We start from the raw sequence: 27,424 nt of genomic DNA, 5'->3' as shown, positions 1-27,424 counted from the left end.
CAGATTGCCTAAGGGAAGTGTTAACACGGTGAAAGTGAGAGGTGAGTTGCATCTATGATTGTAATTCTGATAGTGTCAGCCCTCCCTCCTTACCAATTTTGACATGTAGAAAGTGAAGTTGTAAACCCTTCGCATCTTCAACTGCATGATGTTGGCTATAACTGGAGTAATGCATAGTTTCTTCAGACTTCAGTAACGATTGGAATTTCTAGTAGAATCGCATTTGTTCTAACACCTTAAGCCTTGAGCAGTCCATGTCTTTTAAAAAAAACTTCCTGTGCCAGGAACTTTCATGGAATTGCTTGTCTTCTGCAGATGGGTTTGGCAAGGCAATACCTGTGGGTAGGGTTGCCAAGAACTGCAATTATCAACTCTTTCAAATGAAGACTGGACACCTCCTCTTGATTTCCTCCTTCCAAAGCTGTCAAACTGCATTTGTGGTAAGAATATAAAGCCACCCCCCTCCCCTTTTGGAGTAAGTGTTCTGAAAAAATATAGCATACATCCCCACGTGTTGCTACAACTGTGTAAATAACATACCTGTAATCTGTGGCAGTGCTAGGCATAAGCATCCTAAGCAATTGCTTAGGACCCCAAGCAATTCAAATCGGAAATTTTGAATGAAATATTGTAGTCATTTAAAAATGAGCATGGATTCAGACCAATTCACATCAACCAGTCAGAAAACCAAAATCAATCAACACTTTACATTTGTGACCTTTTTTGCTGTATGTGTTATTTTTAAATAAAGCTCCATTTGTCCTATCTCTGTCAGTTTGGATTGGCTATCTGTGGGGTAAAGTCCAGTCGATTTTGTCACAAAGACATGGCTGCCGGGAGACTATCGAGGCACAGCCTAATATTTTAGGGACAAACTAAACATTGCCTATTGAGGAATTTTACAATTTAATTTTTCCTAAATTAGGAATGAAGTTGCACTGCTTTAATACATGAACAATCTAGTAGCTAAAAAACTGTGAAGCTGATAAACCTTGCAATAATTTTATAAAAATAGTCTACTGTGGTCAAGCGTCTACTTGTTTTTAGGTGACCAGAAGCAATATTTATTGGACTTGCACAATTGATGGTGAAACTTCTGAAACCTGGAGATTGACCAAATGTTTATAATAGAAATAAAATGCTTGTGATTCTGTACAATAGTGTGTATTAAAAGTGAACTCTCAGTATTTCACTGGGTAAAGAATGCCCTTGGCGTATGAAACCAGAATTGCCCTGCTGCAGTGTGCCAGCTGTCCATGGGGAACAACAGCACAGGTTAAAGGAGGGAGTGTCGCTAACGTTGTACAAGAGAATAAATCAATGTGTTTTGCAGACTAGCCATCTAAATGATGGACTAGTGCAAGAACACGCACACTGTGGGATGGAAAGCACTTTGAGGGAATGGCTTGCAGTTGCTTTTATTCAGCGGTTAATGGAGCCTACTGGAAATACTGCATGCTTTTTGGTAGACCAATTCAGAGTAACTTGACAGGCTATTCAAAAGTTGTTAACCTGGGGTTCAGCAGTTCCAAAACAAGCATCAAGAGACAGCTGAATTCCACAAAGCAGCAGTAATATTTGACAGTGACTTCAGATCTGTGATGCAGCGAGTACTTGCTAATGTGTATTTTGAATTGTAGTGAACCAGTCGCTCTAAAAGGCTAGATCTGCTCCTGAAATGTGTGCTTTTAAGTTGTCAAGTGTACATACCCCAAATATCCATACACTGGGATATGTAAAACTTGACTAACGCTTTTGCTTTTTGTTAAACGGACGTGGACATCAAAGAAGCGGTGTAATAGGTATTATACATCACCACCTAACAAAGTAAAAAAAAAAAAAAAGCTGTCATTTTATAGAAACTCCTGGATTGTGTTTCCCAGTTTTATTGTAAGCCACTTGGTTATTGGTTTAGTTTCATACGCTTTAACAGTCTGAAACACCATAGTATAAACACGGAATAGTGGTGGGTTTGTGTGGCTTTTTTACAACCGCGGCGTGAACTGGGGAGAGCAGAAAGCAGAGCTGTCCTAGCGGCGTGAACTGGGGAGAGCAGAAAGCAGAGCTGTCCTAGGCTGTGTGGCGGAACTCGAATCCAGAGTGCGCTCTCGCAGAAACGCAAAAATAAACCCGGACCGAGAGAGATCTGTGCAACTGCCTCTGCACTGTTTGCTTTATAGTTGATCTGTTGCACAATTTCCGTTTTACATGTTATGTTGTAAGTTTTAAATCAAGATTGTCTTAATTTCCGGAACCTGTCATTTTATATTTAAAGGGAATGCTTTTGAGTAATTTTAGATAACGTAACTGTATAACAAATGTATTTGCAGTTTAAAAAAAACTTGTACATTCCGTGATGGACAGTTCATTTTGTTGACCACCTCTAAAGCATCGTATTCTGGAGCAAGACGTATGTAAGCGTTTTCGCCATCAGGCCTTATCAGTGTGTTGACCTTGGCCACATAAATGTCGTACAGCTACAACGGGTACTTGGGTTGCCTCCTCAGTCGCAGTGTCTTGGGTCTCCTGACGGTGGGTCGTGTGGCTCTTTCTTGTGGCTGTGCTCTCCCTTCAGCACAGACTACTTTGCCTTCAAGGCCTTGGATTTGGCCTCTGTTTTGGCAGGGACGGCTTCCTTCGGAGCCACAAAGGGGATATAATATTGGTGAAGAAACAAAGCAATCTTGAAAACCGGGGTCTTTATTACTACAGTAACAAACGGCAAATTTACTTCTTACACTGTTTGTAATACCACTCTACCTCTTCCGCCTTCTGTAGTTTGGGGAGTGGAACTCGTCGTCATCCCTTTTTAGTGGTCGATATGACGTCACAGAGCACGTATTGTATTTAGGTGGTATGCACTGGCGGCGCAATAGCAGATGCAGCTGCACTCGGGTCCACACATTGAGCGCCCCGGAGGGGTTCGACAGTTTATTTTTGGAGCAATGAGAATATCCTTGGTTTATATTTGCAGATGGTGCACATTTGTCACTGTAGCTGCCGGTGTGCAGTGCCGGTAATTCAGATTCTATCCTCCTTCATTTCAACATTATTGAATTGATTTATTTTTTTTTTCCTCTTGGAGGCTGGTATGAGGCACTTCTACATGGAAGGTTTTGGGGTACTATTCAGCACAAGCATTTGTAGTTCTATTGTGTGTCCAATTCATCCTATAGTTTGATGGAAGCTATTGGGTGTGGCAGTGGGCACCACAATAAACTACATCAAATTGGCATGTCTGATTTCTATAAAAACCAACTTTCCTATGTGAATTTCTGCAAATGTCTGTGCAGAATTGTGAATTATGGAATTTCTGTGATTGCAGCATTGGAGAATCCTGGTACGGTTAGTGGTTAAATCTGTTCATTAGATTAGTGTTGGATGTAAAGATGTCTGTCAAACGAAGAAGAGTGAAACAGTACACCGTTTTCTATACATGAATGTCGAACACTTGACCCTTTTGTAAGAGAAGAGGGGGCCAACAAGAAGTCCTGCACGGGGCCCATCTTCCTCTGCCACTGGTGGTATGTGTGCATTCGGACCGAAGCCGGCTCAAGGCACTGCAGCAGTGTACTGCTACATGAAAAATAAAATGGAATCCATGCAATTCCACCCCCCCCCCCATTTTATATATATATATAATATAATATATTGTATATATTTGAACTGAAAGCCAGCTGCCCAACATTTGTCTTTTTTTTTCTTCAAGGGAGCATGCGTTTGAATGAAAACATTGGAGGTATTTATAGGTTTGGCATGACAACTACTTGGTTTTATTTTCTATTCAAATCCATGATTTTTATTCTTGCATAATGTACTGGTGCCCTGTATATTAAACTAGTGTGTGTTTATATAAAAACAGTTTGTACTGTGAGGTATGAAGCGACTCAACTGCTGCTCCTTCTTACTCTTCCTTTTATACTATTTAGAAATGGAATGCCCAAATGGTGCTGGTGAAATAAAAACAAAACACCCTACATCCACTACGGGGACAAGTGGAAGCTACTACTTCCAACTCGACCAAGCTTTCTGAGGAACCTCAAAAGCAACTTGGGCTGTCCTTTCGCTACCGTTATTTAAACAGCAGCAGTTAACCAGGGTGTGCCTCCATTCCGGCGGGGGGCGCACGAGTCTTCCTCTAGGGGCCCTTTTGTTTTTAAAATCGTTGTCTTATTTTACAGGTGTCGTAATCCTTGTATTGAAGCTAAATTACTGTATAGTGGAATGCTGATGTGCATAAAGTAGACTTGAGACCATAAGGAAGCTTTCAAACTGTAGAGACTTGGTACATAAAATAGATGAAAACGGGTACTAAGAATCCAGCATATTTCTTGGAATACCATTTATTTAAACTGTGAAGGGTTCAAAAGGACAGGTGGAAAGAAATGGCTTATTTCAGATGCTTTCAATTCCTACCTAAAAAAACAAAATGAGTCCCCAGTAGGGCTACAGTATTCAAACTTTGACTTTGTCAGATGACCATCATAACATTGTGCATTGCAGAATAGGAGTAGGAGGCTCTTCAATTAAAGATTCATTTTTTTTTCTATTAAATGATTGGGAAGCAAAAAAATAAAATGTGAGATGTTAACCAGAAGTGTGTAGAAATATATTAAATTCTAATAAAATAGGGGTGGTGTTAGGGATGGAGTAGCTTCAGTGTGATTTGAGTTAATCGCGAGGTTGACAGTTTGTAACTGTATCGCTGGCTCCGCTACTGATCCACATATTCACTACAAGAATCCCAAAATGGCCATAATATGGCTTGCCTTTTAACCTAAATGTTACTTGTAATTAATACAGCTATTTCATGCATTTTAATGGGGAAAGTTAGACTTTGTTATGTCATGTAAAACATTTGATTTAAACTAAATCAAAGGTTGAAGTTTTCCCCACTGTCTAATCCCTTGTTGTCCATGACGACTTTCCTGTGTCTACCCTTTTCAGAATAAACCACATGTGTTGACTATAATCTACACAACTGCACCTGGGAAAAGAGGGATTGTGCAAATGACTTGTCCAGCCAGGGCTGTAGCACCAACAGCCCATACTATTAGGACTACTGCAACTGCTAGGGAACCTACAAAACCAACTCTCCCTCCCCCTGCTGTCTGCAAAGCCTCCAGCATGACTGTAGAACTGCCTTCTGGGTCGCTTCAAGTTCTATTATTGAGTGAGTTTGAATTTGGCTCCAACATTTTTGGAGGGAACTGATCAATCTTGGTAGTTCATGTAAACCTTGTTTCTTTGTAGCTCCGTCCAACAAATGGGAAGATATTAATGATGCTACCAGTTACTACAGCTTGGTGCAGCGGGAAGGGCGGAACTACTTTACAACCCCCTACAGGGCTTTTGCTGTCCACATACAGGTAGGAACCATACATTTGGTTGCTAATCTTGAATGTGGTCCTCTAGGAAATATTTGAGGAAATGCCTTGGTACCCAACTATATAACATATTTCAATATGTGCTGATTCCATAATGTAGAACTGGAATACAATCCTTCCAGTCTTCAACTAGTTCTGTTCCTTCACTTTCTTTTAGGATGGAAATTACGTCTTAACCTTACTCTACACAACCACTGCTGGTAAACGAGGGTATGTGCACATGAGATGTCCCACAAAGGCCCCTACTTCCACTAGTAGGAAGCCAAGAAAGACTACTAGAACCAATGCTGTGGATTCAACCAGGAGAGCTAGAAGAAGTGCAAAAGATGCAACCAGGACAACCCGCAGAGGCTCTGGGGAATGGACCAATAGCACCCGCAGAGGCTCTGGGGAAGGGACCAGGACAACGCGCAGAGGCTCTGGGGAATGGACCAGGACAACGCGCAGAGGCTCTGGGGAAGGGACCAGGACAACGCGCAGAGGCTCTGGGGAATGGACCAATAGCACCCGCAGAGGCTCTGGGGAAGGGACCAGGACAACGCGCAGAGGCTCTGGGGAAGGGACCAGGACAACGCGCAGAGGCTCTGGGGAATGGACCAGGACAACCCGCAGAGGCTCTGGGGAAGGGACCAGGACAACGCGCAGAGGCTCTGGGGAAGGGACCAGGACAACTCGCGCTCTGGGGAAGGGACCAGGACTCTGGGGAATGGACCAATAGCACCCGCAGAGGCTCTGGGGAAGGGACCAGGACAACGCGCAGAGGCTCTGGGGAAGGGACCAGGACAACCCGCAGAGGCTCTGGGGAATGGACCAATAGCACCCGCAGAGGCTCTGGGGAAGGGACCAGGACAACGCGCAGGCTCTGGGGAAGGGACCAGGACAACGCGCAGAGGCTCTGGGGAAGGGACCAGGACAACCCGCAGAGGCTCTGGGGAAGGGACCAGGACAACCCGCAGAGGCTCTGGGGAAGGGACCAGGACTACTCGCAGAGGCTCTGGGGAAGGGACCAGGACAACTCGCAGAGGCTCTGGGGAAGGGACCAGGACAACGCGCAGAGGCTCTGGGGAAGGGACCAGGACAACTCGCAGAGGCTCTGGGGAAGGGACCAGGACAACTCTGGGGAAGGGACCAGACTCGCAGGGCTCTGGGGAAGGGACCAGGACAACGCGCAGAGGCTCTGGGGAATGGACCAGGACTACTCGCAGAGGCTCTGGGGAAGGGACCAGGACTACTCGCAGAGGCTCTGGGGAAGGGACCAGGACTACTCGCAGAGGCTCTGGGGAAGGGACCAGGACTACTCGCAGAGGCTCTGGGGAAGGGACCAGGACTACTCGCAGAGGCTCTGGGGAAGGGACCAGGACTACTCGCAGAGGCTCTGGGGAAGGGACCAGGACTACTCGCAGAGGCTCTGGGGAAGGGACCAGGACTACTCGCAGAGGCTCTGGGGAAGGGACCAGGACTACTCGCAGAGGCTCTGGGGAAGGGACCAGGACAACCCGTAGAGGCTCTGGGGAAGGGACCAGGACCAGGACTCGCGCAGAGGCTCTGGGGAAGGGACCAGGACTACTCGCAGAGGCTCTGGGGAAGGGACCAGGACTACCCGCAGAGGCTCTGGGGAAGGGACCAGGACTACTCGCAGAGGCTCTGGGGAAGGGACCAGGACTACTCGCAGAGGCTCTGGGGAAGGGACCAGGACTACTCGCAGAGGCTCTGGGGAAGGGACCAGGACTACTCGCAGAGGCTCTGGGGAAGGGACCAGGACTACTCGCAGAGGCTCTGGGGAAGGGACCAGGACTACTCGCAGAGGCTCTGGGGAAGGGACCAGGACTACTCGCAGAGGCTCTGGGGAAGGGACCAGGACTACTCGCAGAGGCTCTGGGGAAGGGACCAGGACTACTCGCAGAGGCTCTGGGGAAGGGACCAGGACTACTCGCAGAGGCTCTGGGGAAGGGACCAGGACTAAGGGACGCAGGGGCTCTGGGGAAGGGACCAGGACTACTCGCAGAGGCTCTGGGGAATGGACCAGGACTACTCGCAGAGGCTCTGGGGAATGGACCAGGACTAGAGGCTCTGGGGAAGGGACCAGGACAACCCGTAGAGGCTCTGGGGAAGGGACCAGGACTACTAGACCCATCACTAGGAAGACAACCAAGACTAGAACTAGTGCTGGGGAGGTAAAGCCTCCTACTTCTGTTGTCTGCAGAGCCTCCAGTATGTTGTTGGAGCTGCCCAAGGAACCTCTAAAACATGTCCTGTTTTTAGGTGAGCTGAGCTTTTGTTGGATATTTCTGGAGCTTTTGATGGAGAGGCATAATGTCTGACACCTAGGGATCTTCATGGCAACTTTCTCTTTCTATAGATAAATCCAACCAGTGGGTAGCTGTCATTGATGCTCCTGAGCACTGCAACTACACCTTGTCTCGTGGAATCGGAAGGAACTTCTTCATAACGCCCTACACGGCCTGTGACGTCAAAATACTGGTAATCCTTTTGATCAGATATCCAGCATCTTGTGTGATTCCAATTTTAAAAGCTTGACAATCAATGGGTGTATTAATAATAATAATAATAATAATAATAATAATAATAATAATACTGTTCTTTGTAGAATAATAACTACGTTTTGAAAATATGGTATTTGACAACTGGTGGAGAAAAAGGGCATGTGTTGATGAAATGTCCCTCCAGTGCTGGAGAACCAACAGAGGCCACTGTGCCTACAACCACCACTAGGAAGCCAACAGAACCAGTGCCTATTGCAAGTACTATCTGCAGAGCCTCTACCATGATGGTGGTGCTCCCTCTGGGACCCCTGGAAGAAGTCTTACTAATAGGTAGGTTGTGTGTGATTTCTTTGTTTGAATTGAGGGGAGGTTAAATGTGTGGTACCATCTCTTTGTAGATCAGTCCAATAATCTGGTTCCTGTCAAAGATGCCCCCAAGCACTGCAACTATAGTCTGGTAGAGGGAGAAGAAACGAACATCTTCATAACCCCCTACGTCACCTGTGATGTTAAAATATTGGTAAGATTCCTTTTCGGAACCAACTTCCATTTCTCTATTGGTGATAGAGGCCCCTTGTTTTATAGTTAGCTGATGTCACATTTTTAGATGTGCTTGTATTCTGTTGACTTACTCCTAGCATCTTGTCCAAACTCCTCCCTTTCCTCTGCAGAATAAGAATTATGTCCTGACCCTACGCTATACCACCACTGAGGGGGTGTTTGGATATGTGGGCATGAAATGTCCAACCAGCGCAGCCCTACCAACAGGCTCACCGCGCCCTCCCTTTGGGGTTTCTGTCCTCTGCAGTGGTACTTGCATGACAGTGGAGCTTCCTGAGGGACGTCTAGAAGATGTTCAATTAATGGGTGAGTGGTAATGCTACTGGGTAGAGTGGTGCTGTAAACTGGGGGGGGGGGGGGAAACCTGCTCTAAATGTGCCATTTGTTGTAGATGAATCCAATAACTTGGTAGCTGTTGCCAGTGCTCCCAAGACTTGTGGCTACAGTTTGAGGAGGGGAAATGGCAAGAACATCTTAACTGCTCCTTACAAGGCCTGTAATGTGAAGATACTGGTAAGCTGAGGGGAAACTGCAGATTTCATACCCATTTGTATTGAAGTGATCAAAATACTGTATGATCCATTTCTAGAACAACTTCTATATCCTGAGCGTCATTTACACAACTCTTACTGGGGAGCGAGGAGATATAGAGGCCAAGTGTCCTGTTCCTGGTCTAGTACCACGTGAGGGTAAGTGTTTGTTCACTGGACAGTTTTCTAAGCCATTCATAATGCAGGAGTGCTTGCAAGTCTGCTATGCTGTTGCTGCTTCATGTTGTATTTACTGTGCCTCTTTGGAAATGAGGATTTACTTGCCAGACCTATCCAAACCTGAACTACAGGGTCTTCCTTAAACAACCTGAAACATTGAAGTTTACTGTTTTGCAGGATGCAAGATACCAAGAAGTCAGCAGGTTGCTTGTGGTCCACCCAATGCTGATCCACAACTGTGTGTGGCCAATGGATGTTGTGTGGATGCAACAACTTCCCAGTGTCACTATCCTTTGGATGGTGTGGCTTGGTTTCACTTTTTTAATATATAGCACTAGATTTCCTTTTGAGCAGCTTGACTAGGAAGACTTGACTATTTTGGGGGGGGGGGGGAAGAGAGAGAGATCTAATTTACCTGCAGTCCAGCTTTGCTGGACAGAACAATGGTGGTTCAACTAAATGCTACTTTTTTTCATAATTTAAGATTTCCTACAAGCTTCACCATATCATGGTTTTGTATTTTAATATAGCAATTTCTCTGCTTGTATTTCAGCGTGCACAGCAGATGGGCATTTTGTATTTGCAGTTTACCGCACCTCCACCAAGCCAGAAATAGATCCTGGTAGTCTAGTAATTTCTGGAAACCAATCCTGTGCCCCTGTAATCTGCACTCCAGACTTTGCTATCTTCAAATTCCCAGTGACTGACTGTGGGACACATGTCTTTGTAAGTTCACTTTCCTATGTGTACTGCAATTTTGACACAGCTTTTGTTACTACAAACATATTGGGACTTTGAGGCATTAGTCCATATTTTATAGCCAGATGTTTAAGGGGTGGTGTGATAATCTGATGGAGTACCAGTGGCTTGGGGCTGGCCTATTTGATTGCAATACTTTTAATGGCTACAGTATTCTCCCCTCTACAATTTCTTGTGCAGATAGTGGCAGAGACTACAATCTATCTTGCTGAAGTTCATGGCTTGGTTCGAGGGACCGGGCAGGTGTATGGACAAATTACCAGAGACAGCTCTTACCGGTAGTGTGTGTGTTTTTTTTTTTTTTTTTTTTTACAGTGGCTTGGAACTGGCAGCCAGTTAACCCTTTTACTGAAAAGGCTGCTTATTTTGCAGCATACATTTTTCTGATTGTGGTAGGGACCCATTGACTCTAGGAGAAAGTCATCGTGTTATTGCACTGAAATGGGGAAATCCTGTGCTAACTGGTACCTGAATTGATTCTTGATCTTCACTGTCTCCTCTCTGCACTGCAGTTTCCAGGTGGAATGTCGCTATTCTAAAGGAAATATGGCCAGCACTGGTTACTTGGTGGTGAACCCACCGCCTCCATCAGCAGCCTTGGCTTTTGGCTCTCTTGGGGTTAGGTTAAGGATTGCCACAGGTAATGGAATTAATCTTGCTGCAACTTATTTTTTGAGAAAGGGTTATGGTATACTTGATGTGACAAAGGTAATGTCTTTTGGCAGAACTTACCCCCATTTAGTTTTGTGGAACTGTAGTCCCATGCTGAGCATCATGTCCCATGACAGCCAGATGTGTCTGGCTGTGGAGTCTCTTCTTCAATGGGTTGTGTTGACATTGAAGTACATGCAATACCTGCAGCCTGGTTATTCTAATGCACTTCTTTCTTGCAGATGCCAGCTACACAACTTTCCACCCACAGTCCCATCTGCCCTTGAGATTCTTGCTTGGAAGCACGGTGTATCTGGAAGTGCAGCTTTTAAACCCTCCTAACCCCAGTGTAGTTCTGCTGGTCCACTACTGCATCGCCTATCCCCAGTCCTCTCGCGCTGCCTGGGTGATCCTCTATGAAGGGTGAGTCTCCTGCATCATTGACAGGTTAAATTGCGGCCCTTTTTTTTTTTTTTTTTTTTTTTTTTTCTTTCCTTCTGAAGTCACCCCTTCAGGCACTTGCCCACTCACCAGCTACACAATAACCTTTTGCATTTGAGATGTTCACATAGGATTGTAATTTTAGCAACAGCTTGGGTGACTGGCCCATTAACCAATATTGTTGGTTGCAAACGCCTAATGGAAATCTCTTTGCAAGTTGCTGTAACAAATGCAAGCTTTTTAGGTTGTCTCAGATAATCTCTTAATATAGCTGTCTTGATTTTAAATCCCCCCCCCCCCCCCCCCCCCAGCTGGCAAGTGTCCGACTCTCTCTTCTGAATTTCTATCCCACAGTTGCCCAAACATGCTGGATTATAGCAGTACTGCTGGCCTCCATCTCCAATACAATAACAAGCCTGTATCCAAGCACACGCGACGCTTTGAAATACAAGTCTTCCAGTTCCTGGACTACAAGACCAAGCAGCGTTTGGATGAGGAAGTGAGTACCTTGTAGTGGTCCAATTGTACACTCAAGCTTGCCTCCAAATGCCTAGTCCATTAATGGTATATTCTAGACATGCAGATCTACAGCTGCTCTAACTTTTTTTTTTTTATTTTTGTTTACTTTCTTTAGATCTCTTTTTTGTGTTCAACTGAAGTGTGTTCCCCAAAACATAGTGTTTGTAATGAAGGATGCTTTGATGGGAGAGGTAGGCTTCATTTTAGGTCAAGCCTTCAATTATTGCAGCATGAAGTCTTTCATCTTATGCTTTTCAGAGACTTCTCCCTAAAGTATTTGTTTTAAATTCTGCTCCCCTGGCTAACAAATTTGGATGATAGCATTTTGTCATCAAATGGTATAACTATTAGTTATTCCAGATGCCTCCTTCCACAGAGATGCCTGTTCCAGTAGATCTTGGTGTGGGAGGGCGCTGTGCAGGAAAGCCCTGTCCTGGGAAATCAAATGTAGACAAGCGAGCTGCTCCTGGTCATAGCGGCCTCGTTGCTGTTGGTGAAGGAACTTTCATTTTGGATGAGAATGTGCCCCATGAACAAACGGGTAAGTGATTTTGAGATGGTGTATTGCAGCAGTACTAATCCTTTCATTTATTGTTCCCTTTTTAAAAAGATTGAGATTGGCCAAAACAGGACAAAGCTCAAAGTCAACTTGGATTGACTCATATCTGGGTAACGTGCCTGACCTGATGCTTCATTTGAGTAACAAACATTGTTTGCCACAATATATATATATATATATATATATATATATATATATATATATATATATATATATATATATATATATATATATATATATATATATATATATATATATATATATATATTTGGTTTTTTGGGGCTTCCTCTTGCAGAGAAGCACTGGACGTACTTCCGTGGTCTCCTGGGGCTGCTTGGTTTGGTGGTCCTGGTATCTGTTGTAATGCTCTTCTGGAAAAAATGGCTGGTTTTGTAAATTGTCAGAGCCTGGAGAAGCAGTCAAACTTGAATAAACCTGCAACGTGTTTGAAATTCTGTCTTGTGTCATTTACTGGGGCCATTCATTAATTTTAAACTGCATTTGTACATGCTGGAATACCAGAAACTGTCTTGCAGTGCCATATCAGGAAATCATCTGTGTGGGGGTTTCTTGGGTGTTATTGAATTTGGCAAATGGAACAGTGACATGACCGGAGTATTTGTTACCAAAGTTGTTCCAGTAAAAGTCTGTCACCACAAGATGGTGGCATACACCACGTGGCACACCAGGTTGTGACACCAGATGGTTTAGAAAGGGGCAAAGCTCACCTTGACACTGGTGTAGGGAAGTTAATTGGCTTGCATTCAGTCAGGAATGTGGAGACTGGAGCTGTGCTGCTAAAGAACTGAAGTTGTGGCTGCTGAAAGAGATCAGTTCTGCACAATGTGCACCGGTTCACTGACCTGTAGTGGTACTACATTTTTCTGCAGTAGAGATAGCAACTCCAAACTACTGTCTGCTAAGGCTGGCGTTTCCAAAAGTGCATGATGAGCAGAACTGTTTAGACCAAAGTATTAGTCTAGAACACTGCAACTCCTCCTTTTTAAATCCTGTGTATTCTGAATAGCTGAAGACAGCTGCGTAGCTTTTACCAATTTGCTGTCTTGTTAGGCTTGCATTGTGCTCTGTACTATTCAACTGGTCCTATTGGCTAACCCTAACGTTTTGTATGACTCTGATCAGCTTGCATGCTTAAGCAATAATCTGCAATGCAGGAGTTGTTAGCTGCTGGGTTCCTGGGCTAAAGATAATGTTCATATTGCATTTATTTAGTCTTTTTCCATATACAAATGAATTCTGTATACCTTTTAGTCTTGTACAAATGTCGCTATAAATCAAAGTGATTGGAAATGGAAACTGATAATATTAGTTTCAAACTATAACACCCCTAACACAAATCCACAACTGCTTTAACTAGTCATTCTGGCAATTGAGCGAACCTTTTCCCGGCATCTGTTTCCAGCAGTCTGCCATCAATCATACATCCACAGCAATGGGAGTCATTGTTCTCCAGAAATGATTAAAACTTGAATTTATTATTTATGCAGGTTAAACTGCATCTGTTGGTTAAAGCCAGCACTCTGCTATCCATTCCCCAGATCCATCAGTTGTGTTTTGCCACCCTTGTGTTAAGAATAAAATTAATCCCCGTTTTATTTATATACTACATAAATTCCCCTCCCCCCCCCCCCCCCAAATTGGTGCACTTGCCCATCACACATGTTTTCTGATACAAAGCCCATCTTCTCAATGCTACAATGTACTTGTTCAGCCGGTGTGTGGGTGTTTTTTTTTCCTTGCATGGCAAGTTGGTCAGTATTGTGCATTTACACAGTGCTTCCTCCAAAAACAAAGCAAATAGACAAGTTTTAACTTGTAAAAGTTAATCATTAAACTATTTTAGAATAACCCTGATTTTCAAGCCCCACAGCTTTCATGCTTTTTTGGCATGCTCTCCACAAGTGAACATTGATGTTAGGTGACTTTATGCCACTCCTGGCGCAAAACATTCAAGCAGCACAAGATTAATTGATGGCTTTGCATGCACAACCCCTTATCCATATGTCAATTTAACTGATATTTCTGGTGGCCCAGGTAAGGTTTTGGTAGTTTCAAATGTGTCACTGTAACAAACATCTAAATTCCACAGGCAAGTTGATAATCCCTCGGCTCCAAGCTAGTGCCACTGGTTCCCCCCCCCCCCCCCCCCCCAGCACACCCTGTCACTTTTTTACTCTAGATCTAACCCCAGACAATGCAATATTGAATAATGTCAGCTCAGTTAGGACTGTGTGAGGACAACCTTAGGTACTTTAGCCTCACCAAAGCTGGCCGGATTCCAGCAATGCTCAAATGCAACTTCAAAAATCACGAAATCCACGGATACCAAAATGGGTGCGCTCGATTGTGGCTTGTAGAACTCTCCAGGTCTCCGTCTATATATATATATATATATTGGTGTTGGGCAATACTGAAAATTAAAATTTCTGAGAGCTTCAGCAAGATGGAATGGGGGGGAGATTTTTCTTTGTGATCAAAAGTGTTTCACAAAATTTGGACAAGTGGTGAAAAGTTTCTTAAAGCAGCACTTACCAATATTCACTGCAGTTCAAACCCTGAAAGAGATTAATACACTACTAATTACATATATGACATTTGTATCTATGGCAACTTGCCAAAAGTAAGTTAGGTGCTCCTAGTATTTTTTTCTCGAAAGTCTTTATTCACCTGGGTGGAACGAGATTCTACACAAGATGGCAGCGTCTAAGCTGAGCCCAATGTGATTTTCCTGGTCAGGGTCAGGGTCAGGGTCACTTTCACTTCAGGTTGATCTTTTGCCAGGTCACGGCTTGAAGGGGAAATTTAAAAAATAATATATATATATATATATATGGGCTCAGCTTAGATTTACCCATCTTGTGTAGAATCCCGAAAACCCCCAGGTGAATTTTTCTAACAAAATCTGAGATGGTCGGGTAAGTGCTCTGGTTCAGTTAGTATGGAATGACCCTATATAACACTTATGTCTAGCTCTGTGATAGATACAAATGTCATATATGTAATTAGTAGTGTATTAATCTCTTTCAGGGTTTGAACTGCAGTGAATATTGGTAAGTGCTGTTTTTTTTTTTTTCAACCTTGTGCTTTGCTTGATTCATGCGTCCTTCACAAAGACAAATCTGCCCGATTCCAGCCTTGCTGAAGCACCCCCAGATGAGTCCAATTTTCAGCTTTGCCCAACACCTGTTCGTCTAATGGTTAGACGGACACCTGGAGAGGCCTACAAGCCACAGTGTCTCACACCCACTGTGAAATGTGGTGGAGGATCGGTGATGATCTGGGGTGCTTCAGCAAGGCTGGAATCGGGCAGCTTTGGCATGAATCAAGCCAAGTACAAGGTTGTCCTGGAAGAGAACTTGCTTCCTTCTGCTCTGACAATGTTCCCCAACTCATTGGATTGGGTTTTCCAGCAGGACAATGACCATGCCACACAGCCAGTGGCACTCTTGGAGCCGAGATGGACTTGCACCAGGAATTTACCCTGTCATTGTTAGCCCAATCTCCAGACCTGAACCAAATTGAAAACCTCTGGAATGTGATCAAGAGGAAGATGGATGGTCAGAAGCCATCAAACAAAGCCGAGCTGCTTGAAGTTTTGCGCCAGGAGTGGCATAAAGTCACCTAACATCAATGTGAAAGACTGGTGGAGAGCATGCCAAGACAAATGAAAGCTGTGCTTGAAAATCAGGGTTATTCCACAAAATATTGATTTCTGAACTCTTCCATTAGTTAAAACATCTAGTTTTTTGTTTTTGGAGGAAGCATGTGTAACTTATTTTCTTTGCATTATTCCATGTCTGGACAAAAAACTGCCACACACTTTTGCTGATTTTGACCAGTTGTCATTTTTGCAAATAAATGCTCTAAATGACAATATGTTTGATGGGCAAGTGCAGAAATTTTGTTTAGTAGTTTATAAATAAAACAAAAATTTCATTTTATTCTTAACACAAGGGTGGCAAAACACAACTGATGGATCTGGGGAATGGATAGCAGAGTGCTGGCTTTAACCAACAGATGCAGTTTAACCTGCATAAATAATAAATTCAAGTTTTAATCATTTCTGGAGAACAATGACTCCCATTGCTGTGGATGTATGATTGATGGCAGACTGCTGGAAACAGATGCCGGGAAAAGGTTCGCTCAATTGCCAGAATGACTAGTTAAAGCAGTTGTGGATTTGTGTTAGGGGTGTTATAGTTTGAAACTAATATTATCAGTTTCCATTTCCAATCACTTTGATTTATAGCGACATTTGTACAAGACTAAAAGGTATACAGAATTCATTTGTATATGGAAAAAGACTAAATAAATGCAATATGAACATTATCTTTAGCCCAGGAACCCAGCAGCTAACAACTCCTGCATTGCAGATTATTGCTTAAGCATGCAAGCTGATCTGAGTCATACAAAACATTAGGGTTAGCCAATAGGACCAGTTGAATAGTACAGAGCACAATGCAAGCCTAACAAGACAGCAAATTGGTAAAAGCTACGCAGCTGTCTTCAGCTATTCAGAATACACAGGATTTAAAAAGAGGAGGAGTTGCAGTGTTCTAGACTAATACTTTGGTCTAAACAGTTCTGCTCATGCTTGCACTTTTGGAAACGCCAGCCTTAGCAGACAGTAGTTTGGAGTTGCTATCTCTACTGCAGAAAAATGTAGTACCACTACAGGTCAGTGAACCGGTGCACATTGTGCAGAACTGATCTCTTTCAGCAGCCACAACTTCAGTTCTTTAGCAGCACAGCTCCAGTCTCCACATTCCTGACTGAATGCAAGCCAATTAACTTCCCTACACCAGTGTCAAGGTGAGCTTTGCCCCTTTCTAAACCATCTGGTGTCACAACCTGGTGTGCCACGTGGTGTATGCCACCATCTTGTGGTGACAGACTTTTACTGGAACAACTTTGGTAACAAATACTCCGGTCATGTCACTGTTCCATTTGCCAAATTCAATAACACCCAAGAAACCCCCACACAGATGATTTCCTGATATGGCACTGCAAGACAGTTTCTGGTATTCCAGCATGTACAAATGCAGTTTAAAATTAATGAATGGCCCCAGTAAATGACACAAGACAGAATTTCAAACACGTTGCAGGTTTATTCAAGTTTGACTGCTTCTCCAGGCTCTGACAATTTACAAAACCAGCCATTTTTTCCAGAAGAGCATTACAACAGATACCAGGACCACCAAACCAAGCAGCCCCAGGAGACCACGGAAGTACGTCCAGTGCTTCTCTGCAAGAGGAAGAATAAAAAAAATATATATATATATATATATATATATATATATATATATATATATATATATATATATATATATATATATATATATATATATATATATATATATATATATATATATATATATATATATATATATATATATATATATATATATATATATATATATATATATATATATATATATGTGGCAAACAATGTTTGTTACTCAAATGAAGCATCAGGTCAGGCACGTTACCCAGATATGAGTCAATCCAAGTTGACTTTGAGCTTTGTCCTGTTTTGGCCAATCTCAATCTTTTTAAAAAGGGAACAATAAATGAAAGGATTAGTACTGCTGCAATACACCATCTCAAAATCACTTACCCGTTTGTTCATGGGGCACATTCTCATCCAAAATGAAAGTTCCTTCACCAACAGCAACGAGGCCGCTATGACCAGGAGCAGCTCGCTTGTCTACATTTGATTTCCCAGGACAGGGCTTTCCTGCACAGCGCCCTCCCACACCAAGATCTACTGGAACAGGCATCTCTGTGGAAGGAGGCATCTGGAATAACTAATAGTTATACCATTTGATGACAAAATGCTATCATCCAAATTTGTTAGCCAGGGGAGCAGAATTTAAAACAAATACTTTAGGGAGAAGTCTCTGAAAAGCATAAGATGAAAGACTTCATGCTGCAATAATTGAAGGCTTGACCTAAAATGAAGCCTACCTCTCCCATCAAAGCATCCTTCATTACAAACACTATGTTTTGGGGAACACACTTCAGTTGAACACAAAAAAGAGATCTAAAGAAAGTAAACAAAAATAAAAAAAAAAAGTTAGAGCAGCTGTAGATCTGCATGTCTAGAATATACCATTAATGGACTAGGCATTTGGAGGCAAGCTTGAGTGTACAATTGGACCACTACAAGGTACTCACTTCCTCATCCAAACGCTGCTTGGTCTTGTAGTCCAGGAACTGGAAGACTTGTATTTCAAAGCGTCGCGTGTGCTTGGATACAGGCTTGTTATTGTATTGGAGATGGAGGCCAGCAGTACTGCTATAATCCAGCATGTTTGGGCAACTGTGGGGTAGAAATTCAGAAGAGAGAGTCGGACACTTGCCAGCTGGGGGGGGGGGGGGGGGGGGGGGGGGATTAAAAATCAAGACAGCTATATTAAGAGATTATCTGAGACAACCTAAAAAGCTTGCATTTGTTACAGCAACTTGCAAAGAGATTTCCATTAGGCGTTTGCAACCAACAATATTGGTTAATGGGCCAGTCACCCAAGCTGTTGCTAAAATTACAATCCTATGTGAACATCTCAAATGCAAAAGGTTATTGTGTAGCTGGTGAGTGGGCAAGTGCCTGAAGGGGTGACTTCAGAAGGAAAGAAAAAAAAAAAAAAAAAAAAAAAAAAGGGCCGCAATTTAACCTGTCAATGATGCAGGAGACTCACCCTTCATAGAGGATCACCCAGGCAGCGCGAGAGGACTGGGGATAGGCGATGCAGTAGTGGACCAGCAGAACTACACTGGGGTTAGGAGGGTTTAAAAGCTGCACTTCCAGATACACCGTGCTTCCAAGCAAGAATCTCAAGGGCAGATGGGACTGTGGGTGGAAAGTTGTGTAGCTGGCATCTGCAAGAAAGAAGTGCATTAGAATAACCAGGCTGCAGGTATTGCATGTACTTCAATGTCAACACAACCCATTGAAGAAGAGACTCCACAGCCAGACACATCTGGCTGTCATGGGACATGATGCTCAGCATGGGACTACAGTTCCACAAAACTAAATGGGGGTAAGTTCTGCCAAAAGACATTACCTTTGTCACATCAAGTATACCATAACCCTTTCTCAAAAAATAAGTTGCAGCAAGATTAATTCCATTACCTGTGGCAATCCTTAACCTAACCCCAAGAGAGCCAATAGCCAAGGCTGCCGATGGAGGCGGTGGGTTCACCACCAAGTAACCAGTGCTGGCCATATTTCCTTTAGAATAGCGACATTCCACCTGGAAACTGCAGTGCAGAGAGGAGACAGTGAAGATCAAGAATCAATTCAGGTACCAGTTAGCACAGGATTTCCCCATTTCAGTGCAATAACACGATGACTTTCTCCTAGAGTCAATGGGTCCCTACCACAATCAGAAAAATGTATGCTGCAAAATAAGCAGCCTTTTCAGTAAAAGGGTTAACTGGCTGCCAGTTCCAAGCCACTGTAAAAAAAAAAAAAAAAAAACCCACACACTACCGGTAAGAGCTGTCTCTGGTAATTTGTCCATACACCTGCCCGGTCCCTCGAACCAAGCCATGAACTTCAGCAAGATAGATTGTAGTCTCTGCCACTATCTGCACAAGAAATTGTAGAGGGGAGAATACTGTAGCCATTAAAAGTATTGCAATCAAATAGGCCAGCCCCAAGCCACTGGTACTCCATCAGATTATCACACCACCCCTTAAACATCTGGCTATAAAATATGGACTAATGCCTCAAAGTCCCAATATGTTTGTAGTAACAAAAGCTGTGTCAAAATTGCAGTACACATAGGAAAGTGAACTTACAAAGACATGTGTCCCACAGTCAGTCACTGGGAATTTGAAGATAGCAAAGTCTGGAGTGCAGATTACAGGGGCACAGGATTGGTTTCCAGAAATTACTAGACTACCAGGATCTATTTCTGGCTTGGTGGAGGTGCGGTAAACTGCAAATACAAAATGCCCATCTGCTGTGCACGCTGAAATACAAGCAGAGAAATTGCTATATTAAAATACAAAACCATGATATGGTGAAGCTTGTAGGAAATCTTAAATTATGAAAAAAAGTAGCATTTAGTTGAACCACCATTGTTCTGTCCAGCAAAGCTGGACTGCAGGTAAATTAGATCTCTCTCTCTTCCCCCCCCCCCAAAATAGTCAAGTCTTCCTAGTCAAGCTGCTCAAAAGGAAATCTAGTGCTATATATTAAAAAAGTGAAACCAAGCCACACCATCCAAAGGATAGTGACACTGGGAAGTTGTTGCATCCACACAACATCCATTGGCCACACACAGTTGTGGATCAGCATTGGGTGGACCACAAGCAACCTGCTGACTTCTTGGTATCTTGCATCCTGCAAAACAGTAAACTTCAATGTTTCAGGTTGTTTAAGGAAGACCCTGTAGTTCAGGTTTGGATAGGTCTGGCAAGTAAATCCTCATTTCCAAAGAGGCACAGTAAATACAACATGAAGCAGCAACAGCATAGCAGACTTGCAAGCACTCCTGCATTATGAATGGCTTAGAAAACTGTCCAGTGAACAAACACTTACCCTCACGTGGTACTAGACCAGGAACAGGACACTTGGCCTCTATATCTCCTCGCTCCCCAGTAAGAGTTGTGTAAATGACGCTCAGGATATAGAAGTTGTTCTAGAAATGGATCATACAGTATTTTGATCACTTCAATACAAATGGGTATGAAATCTGCAGTTTCCCCTCAGCTTACCAGTATCTTCACATTACAGGCCTTGTAAGGAGCAGTTAAGATGTTCTTGCCATTTCCCCTCCTCAAACTGTAGCCACAAGTCTTGGGAGCACTGGCAACAGCTACCAAGTTATTGGATTCATCTACAACAAATGGCACATTTAGAGCAGGTTTCCCCCCCCCCCCCCAGTTTACAGCACCACACTACCCAGTAGCATTACCACTCACCCATTAATTGAACATCTTCTAGACGTCCCTCAGGAAGCTCCACTGTCATGCAAGTACCACTGCAGAGGACAGAAACCCCAAAGGGAGGGCGCGGTGAGCCTGTTGGTAGGGCTGCGCTGGTTGGACATTTCATGCCCACATATCCAAACACCCCCTCAGTGGTGGTATAGCGTAGGGTCAGGACATAATTCTTATTCTGCAGAGGAAAGGGAGGAGTTTGGACAAGATGCTAGGAGTAAGTCAACAGAATACAAGCACATCTAAAAATGTGACATCAGCTAACTATAAAACAAGGGGCCTCTATCACCAATAGAGAAATGGAAGTTGGTTCCGAAAAGGAATCTTACCAATATTTTAACATCACAGGTGACGTAGGGGGTTATGAAGATGTTCGTTTCTTCTCCCTCTACCAGACTATAGTTGCAGTGCTTGGGGGCATCTTTGACAGGAACCAGATTATTGGACTGATCTACAAAGAGATGGTACCACACATTTAACCTCCCCTCAATTCAAACAAAGAAATCACACACAACCTACCTATTAGTAAGACTTCTTCCAGGGGTCCCAGAGGGAGCACCACCATCATGGTAGAGGCTCTGCAGATAGTACTTGCAATAGGCACTGGTTCTGTTGGCTTCCTAGTGGTGGTTGTAGGCACAGTGGCCTCTGTTGGTTCTCCAGCACTGGAGGGACATTTCATCAACACATGCCCTTTTTCTCCACCAGTTGTCAAATACCATATTTTCAAAACGTAGTTATTATTCTACAAAGAACAGTATTATTAATTATATTATTATTAATACACCCATTGATTGTCAAGCTTTTAAAATTGGAATCACACAAGATGCTGGATATCTGATCAAAAGGATTACCAGTATTTTGACGTCACAGGCTGTGTAGGGCGTTATGAAGAAGTTCCTTCCGATTCCACGAGACAAGGTGTAGTTGCAGTGCTCAGGAGCATCAATGACAGCTACCCACTGGTTGGATTTATCTATAGAAAGAGAAAGTTGCCATGAAGATCCCTAGGTGTCAGACATTATGCCTCTCCATCAAAAGCTCCAGAAATATCCAACAAAAGCTCAGCTCACCTAAAAACAGGACATGTTTTAGAGGTTCCTTGGGCAGCTCCAACAACATACTGGAGGCTCTGCAGACAACAGAAGTAGGAGGCTTTACCTCCCCAGCACTAGTTCTAGTCTTGGTTGTCTTCCTAGTGATGGGTCTAGTAGTCCTGGTCCCTTCCCCAGAGCCTCTGCGAGTAGTCCTGGTCCATTCCCCAGAGCCTCTGCGAGTAGTCCTGGTCCCTTCCCCAGAGCCTCTGCGAGTTGTCCTGGTCCCTTCCCCAGAGCCTCTGCGAGTAGTCCTGGTCCCTTCCCCAGAGCCTCTGCGAGTAGTCCTGGTCCCTTCCCCAGAGCCTCTGCGAGTAGTCCTGGTCCCTTCCCCAGAGCCTCTGCGAGTAGTCCTGGTCCCTTCCCCAGAGCCTCTGCGAGTAGTCCTGGTCCCTTCCCCAGAGCCTCTGCGAGTAGTCCTGGTCCCTTCCCCAGAGCCTCTGCGAGTAGTCCTGGTCCCTTCCCCAGAGCCTCTGCGAGTAGTCCTGGTCCCTTCCCCAGAGCCTCTGCGAGTAGTCCTGGTCCCTTCCCCAGAGCCTCTGCGGGTTGTCCTGGTCCCTTCCCCAGAGCCTGCTGCGAGTCTGCGAGTCCTGGTCCCTTCCCCAGAGCCTCTGCGAGTAGTCCTGGTCCCTTCCCCAGAGCCTCTGCGAGTAGTCCTGGTCCCTTCCCCAGAGCCTCTGCGAGTAGTCCTGGTCCCTTCCCCAGAGCCTCTGCGAGTAGTCCTGGTCCCTTCCCCAGAGCCTCTGCGAGTAGTCCTGGTCCCTTCCCCAGAGCCTCTGCGAGTAGTCCTGGTCCCTTCCCCAGAGCCTCTGCGAGTAGTCCTGGTCCCTTCCCCAGAGCCTCTGCGAGTAGTCCTGGTCCCTTCCCCAGAGCCTCTGCGAGTAGTCCTGGTCCCTTCCCCAGAGCCTCTGCGAGTAGTCCTGGTCCCTTCCCCAGAGCCTCTGCGAGTAGTCCTGGTCCCTTCCCCAGAGCCTCTGCGAGTAGTCCTGGTCCCTTCCCCAGAGCCTCTGCGCGTTAGTCCTGGTCCCTTCCCCAGAGCCTCTGCGTTGTCCTGGTCCCTTCCCCAGAGCCTCTGCGAGTAGTCCTGGTCCCTTCCCCAGAGCCTCTGCGCGTTGTCCTGGTCCCTTCCCCAGAGCCTCTGCGGGTAGTCCTGGTCCATTCCCCAGAGCCTCTGCGAGTAGTCCTGGTCCCTTCCCCAGAGCCTCTGCGCGTTGTCCTGGTCCCTTCCCCAGAGCCTCTGCGCTGGTCCCTTCCCCAGAGCCTCTGCGTCCTGGTCCCTTCCCCAGAGCCTCTGCGGGTGCTATTGGTCCATTCCCCAGAGTCTGCGCGTTGTCCTGGTCCCTTCCCCAGAGCCTCTGCGCGTTGTCCTGGTCCCTTCCCCAGAGCCTCTGCGGGTGCTATTGGTCCATTCCCCAGAGCCTCTGCGGGTAGTCCTGGTCCCTTCCCCAGAGCCTCTGCGGGTGCTATTGGTCCATTCCCCAGAGCCTCTGCGGGTTGTCCTGGTCCCTTCCCCAGAGCCTCTGCGCGTTGTCCTGGTCCCTTCCCCAGAGCCTCTGCGGGTTGTCCTGGTCCCTTCCCCAGAGCCTCTGCGGGTGGTCCCTTCCCCAGTCCTGGTCCATTCCCCAGATCCTCTGCGCGTTGTCCTGGTCTCTTCCCCAGAGCCTCTGCGAGTAGTCCTGGTCCATTCCCCAGAGCCTCTATGCGTTGTCCTGGTCCCTTCCCCAGAGCCTCTGTGGGTGCTATTGGTCCATTCCCCAGAGCCTCTGCGGGTTGTCCTGGTTGCATCTTTTGCACTTCTTCTAGCTCTCCTGGTTGAATCCACAGCATTGGTTCTAGTAGTCTTTCTTGGCTTCCTACTAGTGGAAGTAGGGGCCTTTGTGGGACATCTCATGTGCACATACCCTCGTTTACCAGCAGTGGTTGTGTAGAGTAAGGTTAAGACGTAATTTCCATCCTAAAAGAAAGTGAAGGAACAGAACTAGTTGAAGACTGGAAGGATTGTATTCCAGTTCTACATTATGGAATCAGCACATATTGAAATATGTTATATAGTTGGGTACCAAGGCATTTCCTCAAATATTTCCTAGAGGACCACATTCAAGATTAGCAACCAAATGTATGGTTCCTACCTGTATGTGGACAGCAAAAGCCCTGTAGGGGGTTGTAAAGTAGTTCCGCCCTTCCCGCTGCACCAAGCTGTAGTAACTGGTAGCATCATTAATATCTTCCCATTTGTTGGACGGAGCTACAAAGAAACAAGGTTTACATGAACTACCAAGATTGATCAGTTCCCTCCAAAAATGTTGGAGCCAAATTCAAACTCACTCAATAATAGAACTTGAAGCGACCCAGAAGGCAGTTCTACAGTCATGCTGGAGGCTTTGCAGACAGCAGGGGGAGGGAGAGTTGGTTTTGTAGGTTCCCTAGCAGTTGCAGTAGTCCTAATAGTATGGGCTGTTGGTGCTACAGCCCTGGCTGGACAAGTCATTTGCACAATCCCTCTTTTCCCAGGTGCAGTTGTGTAGATTATAGTCAACACATGTGGTTTATTCTGAAAAGGGTAGACACAGGAAAGTCGTCATGGACAACAAGGGATTAGACAGTGGGGAAAACTTCAACCTTTGATTTAGTTTAAATCAAATGTTTTACATGACATAACAAAGTCTAACTTTCCCCATTAAAATGCATGAAATAGCTGTATTAATTACAAGTAACATTTAGGTTAAAAGGCAAGCCATATTATGGCCATTTTGGGATTCTTGTAGTGAATATGTGGATCAGTAGCGGAGCCAGCGATACAGTTACAAACTGTCAACCTCGCGATTAACTCAAATCACACTGAAGCTACTCCATCCCTAACACCACCCCTATTTTATTAGAATTTAATATATTTCTACACACTTCTGGTTAACATCTCACATTTTATTTTTTTGCTTCCCAATCATTTAATAGAAAAAAAAATGAATCTTTAATTGAAGAGCCTCCTACTCCTATTCTGCAATGCACAATGTTATGATGGTCATCTGACAAAGTCAAAGTTTGAATACTGTAGCCCTACTGGGGACTCATTTTGTTTTTTTAGGTAGGAATTGAAAGCATCTGAAATAAGCCATTTCTTTCCACCTGTCCTTTTGAACCCTTCACAGTTTAAATAAATGGTATTCCAAGAAATATGCTGGATTCTTAGTACCCGTTTTCATCTATTTTATGTACCAAGTCTCTACAGTTTGAAAGCTTCCTTATGGTCTCAAGTCTACTTTATGCACATCAGCATTCCACTATACAGTAATTTAGCTTCAATACAAGGATTACGACACCTGTAAAATAAGACAACGATTTTAAAAACAAAAGGGCCCCTAGAGGAAGACTCGTGCGCCCCCCGCCGGAATGGAGGCACACCCTGGTTAACTGCTGCTGTTTAAATAACGGTAGCGAAAGGACAGCCCAAGTTGCTTTTGAGGTTCCTCAGAAAGCTTGGTCGAGTTGGAAGTAGTAGCTTCCACTTGTCCCCGTAGTGGATGTAGGGTGTTTTGTTTTTATTTCACCAGCACCATTTGGGCATTCCATTTCTAAATAGTATAAAAGGAAGAGTAAGAAGGAGCAGCAGTTGAGTCGCTTCATACCTCACAGTACAAACTGTTTTTATATAAACACACACTAGTTTAATATACAGGGCACCAGTACATTATGCAAGAATAAAAATCATGGATTTGAATAGAAAATAAAACCAAGTAGTTGTCATGCCAAACCTATAAATACCTCCAATGTTTTCATTCAAACGCATGCTCCCTTGAAAAAAAAAAGAGACAGAAATGTTGGGCAGCTGGCTTTCAGTTCAAATATATACAATATATTATATTATATATATATATAAAATGGGGGGGGTGGAATTGCATGGATTCCATTTTATTTTTCACGTAGCAGTACACTGCTGCAGTGCCTTGAGCCGGCTTCGGTCCGAATGCACACATACCACCAGTGGCAGAGGAAGATGGGCCCCGTGCAGGACTTCTTGTTGGCCCCCTCTTCTCTTACAAAAGGGTCAAGTGTTCGACATTCATGTATAGAAAACTGTGTACTGTTTCACTCTTCTTCGTTTGACAGACATCTTTACATCCAACACTAATCTAATGAACAGATTTAACCACTAACCGTACCAGGATTCTCCAATGCTGCAATCACAGAAATTCCATAATTCACAATTCTGCACAGACATTTGCAGAAATTCACATAGGAAAGTTGGTTTTTATAGAAATCAGACATGCCAATTTGATGTAGTTTATTGTGGTGCCCACTGCCACACCCAATAGCTTCCATCAAACTATAGGATGAATTGGACACACAATAGAACTACAAATGTTTGTGCTGAATAGTACCCCAAAACCTTCCATGAAGAAGTGCCTCATACCAGCCTCCAAGAGGAAAAAAAAAATAAATCAATTCAATAATGTTGAAATGAAGGAGGATAGAATCTGAATTACCGGCACTGCACACCGGCAGCTACAGTGACAAATGTGCAACATCTGCAAATATAAACCAAGGATATTCTCATTGCTCCAAAAATAAACTGTCGAACCCCTCCGGGGCGCTCAATGTGTGGACCCGAGTGCAGCTGCATCTGCTATTGCGCCGCCAGTGCATACCACCTAAATACAATACGTGCTCTGCGACGTCATATCGACCACTAAAAAGGGATGACGACGAGTTCCACTCCCCAAACTACAGAAGGCGGAAGAGGTAGAGTGGTATTACAAACAGTGTAAGAAGTAAATTTGCCGTTTGTTACTGTAGTAATAAAGACCCCGGTTTTCAAGATTGCTTTGTTTCTTCACCAATATTATATCCCCTTTGTGGCTCCGAAGGAAGCCGTCCCTGCCAAAACAGAGGCCAAATCCAAGGCCTTGAAGGCAAAGTAGTCTGTGCTGAAGGGAGAGCACAGCCACAAGAAAGAGCCACACGACCCACCGTCAGGAGACCCAAGACACTGCGACTGAGGAGGCAAGCCAAGTACCCGTTGTAGCTGTACGACATTTATGTGGCCAAGGTCAACACACTGATAAGGCCTGATGGCGAAAACGCTTACATACGTCTTGCTCCAGAATACGATGCTTTAGAGGTGGTCAACAAAATGAACTGTCCATCACGGAATGTACAAGTTTTTTTTAAACTGCAAATACATTTGTTATACAGTTACGTTATCTAAAATTACTCAAAAGCATTCCCTTTAAATATAAAATGACAGGTTCCGGAAATTAAGACAATCTTGATT

The 27,424-nt window shown here is 44.4% G+C and overlaps 2 protein-coding genes, 2 long non-coding RNA genes and 2 pseudogenes across 4 annotated transcripts; 3 read left to right on the top strand and 3 right to left on the bottom strand.

Moving 5' to 3' along the window:
• Positions 1 to 2,273: 2,273 nt before the first annotated feature.
• Positions 2,274 to 4,918, bottom strand: LOC121321159 (annotated as a pseudogene).
• A 34-nt stretch (positions 4,919 to 4,952) lies between these two features.
• On the top strand, positions 4,953 to 5,746 carry LOC121320496. The gene is made up of 3 exons (XR_005950859.1): positions 4,953 to 5,173; positions 5,254 to 5,369; positions 5,545 to 5,746. It is a non-coding gene; the product is annotated as an uncharacterized LOC121320496 (long non-coding RNA).
• Positions 5,747 to 7,523: 1,777 nt separating this feature from the next.
• LOC121321313 (zona pellucida sperm-binding protein 4-like) lies at positions 7,524 to 12,524 on the top strand. The gene is made up of 16 exons (XM_041260212.1): positions 7,524 to 7,649; positions 7,747 to 7,868; positions 7,996 to 8,221; positions 8,290 to 8,411; positions 8,563 to 8,758; positions 8,844 to 8,965; positions 9,042 to 9,141; positions 9,340 to 9,462; positions 9,716 to 9,888; positions 10,102 to 10,199; positions 10,434 to 10,561; positions 10,815 to 10,995; positions 11,368 to 11,512; positions 11,648 to 11,723; positions 11,909 to 12,073; positions 12,387 to 12,524. Exons 1-16 carry the CDS (start codon positions 7,601 to 7,603, stop codon positions 12,485 to 12,487), a joined length of 2,127 nt encoding a protein of 708 aa, XP_041116146.1. The 5' UTR covers positions 7,524 to 7,600; the 3' UTR covers positions 12,488 to 12,524.
• Positions 12,525 to 17,219: 4,695 nt separating this feature from the next.
• LOC121321314 (zona pellucida sperm-binding protein 4-like) lies at positions 17,220 to 21,801 on the bottom strand. The gene is made up of 14 exons (XM_041260213.1): positions 21,581 to 21,801; positions 21,391 to 21,512; positions 21,044 to 21,239; positions 20,837 to 20,958; positions 20,661 to 20,760; positions 20,340 to 20,462; positions 19,916 to 20,088; positions 19,605 to 19,702; positions 19,245 to 19,372; positions 18,811 to 18,991; positions 18,290 to 18,434; positions 18,080 to 18,155; positions 17,730 to 17,894; positions 17,220 to 17,357 (listed from the first exon to the last, which is right to left on the bottom strand). Exons 1-14 carry the CDS (start codon positions 21,741 to 21,743, stop codon positions 17,257 to 17,259), a joined length of 1,893 nt encoding a protein of 630 aa, XP_041116147.1. The 5' UTR covers positions 21,744 to 21,801; the 3' UTR covers positions 17,220 to 17,256.
• A 1,967-nt stretch (positions 21,802 to 23,768) lies between these two features.
• Positions 23,769 to 24,701, bottom strand: LOC121320397. Its single transcript, XR_005950839.1, has 3 exons — positions 24,481 to 24,701; positions 24,285 to 24,400; positions 23,769 to 24,109 (listed from the first exon to the last, which is right to left on the bottom strand). It is a non-coding gene; the product is annotated as an uncharacterized LOC121320397 (long non-coding RNA).
• Positions 24,702 to 24,735: 34 nt separating this feature from the next.
• On the top strand, positions 24,736 to 27,379 carry LOC121321158 (annotated as a pseudogene).
• The last annotated feature ends 45 nt before the right edge of the window (positions 27,380 to 27,424 follow it).

The sequence above is a fragment of the Polyodon spathula genome, chromosome 9, assembly GCF_017654505.1.
Source record: "Polyodon spathula isolate WHYD16114869_AA chromosome 9, ASM1765450v1, whole genome shotgun sequence".
Lineage (NCBI taxonomy): Eukaryota > Metazoa > Chordata > Actinopteri > Acipenseriformes > Polyodontidae > Polyodon > Polyodon spathula.
Note: the sequence above shows the minus strand (reverse complement) of the source record. Positions and strands in the feature narration are given on the sequence as shown.

Excerpts from the sequence above, each read along its gene's own strand:
- LOC121321313 (XM_041260212.1), top strand. The coding sequence starts at position 7,601 with ATGTTGTTGGAGCTGCCCAAGGAACCTCTAAAACATGTCCTGTTTTTA. Across the intron at positions 7,869-7,995 it reads CCTGTGACGTCAAAATACTG|AATAATAACTACGTTTTGAA; the intron begins GTAATCCTTTTG and ends TGTTCTTTGTAG. Across the intron at positions 8,222-8,289 it reads GGAAGAAGTCTTACTAATAG|ATCAGTCCAATAATCTGGTT; the intron begins GTAGGTTGTGTG and ends ATCTCTTTGTAG.
- LOC121321314 (XM_041260213.1), bottom strand. The coding sequence starts at position 21,743 with ATGAAATGTCCCTCCAGTGCTGGAGAACCAACAGAGGCCACTGTGCCT. Across the intron at positions 21,513-21,580 it reads GGAAGAAGTCTTACTAATAG|ATCAGTCCAATAATCTGGTT; the intron begins GTAGGTTGTGTG and ends ATCTCTTTGTAG. Across the intron at positions 18,992-19,244 it reads TAGGTTAAGGATTGCCACAG|ATGCCAGCTACACAACTTTC; the intron begins GTAATGGAATTA and ends TCTTTCTTGCAG.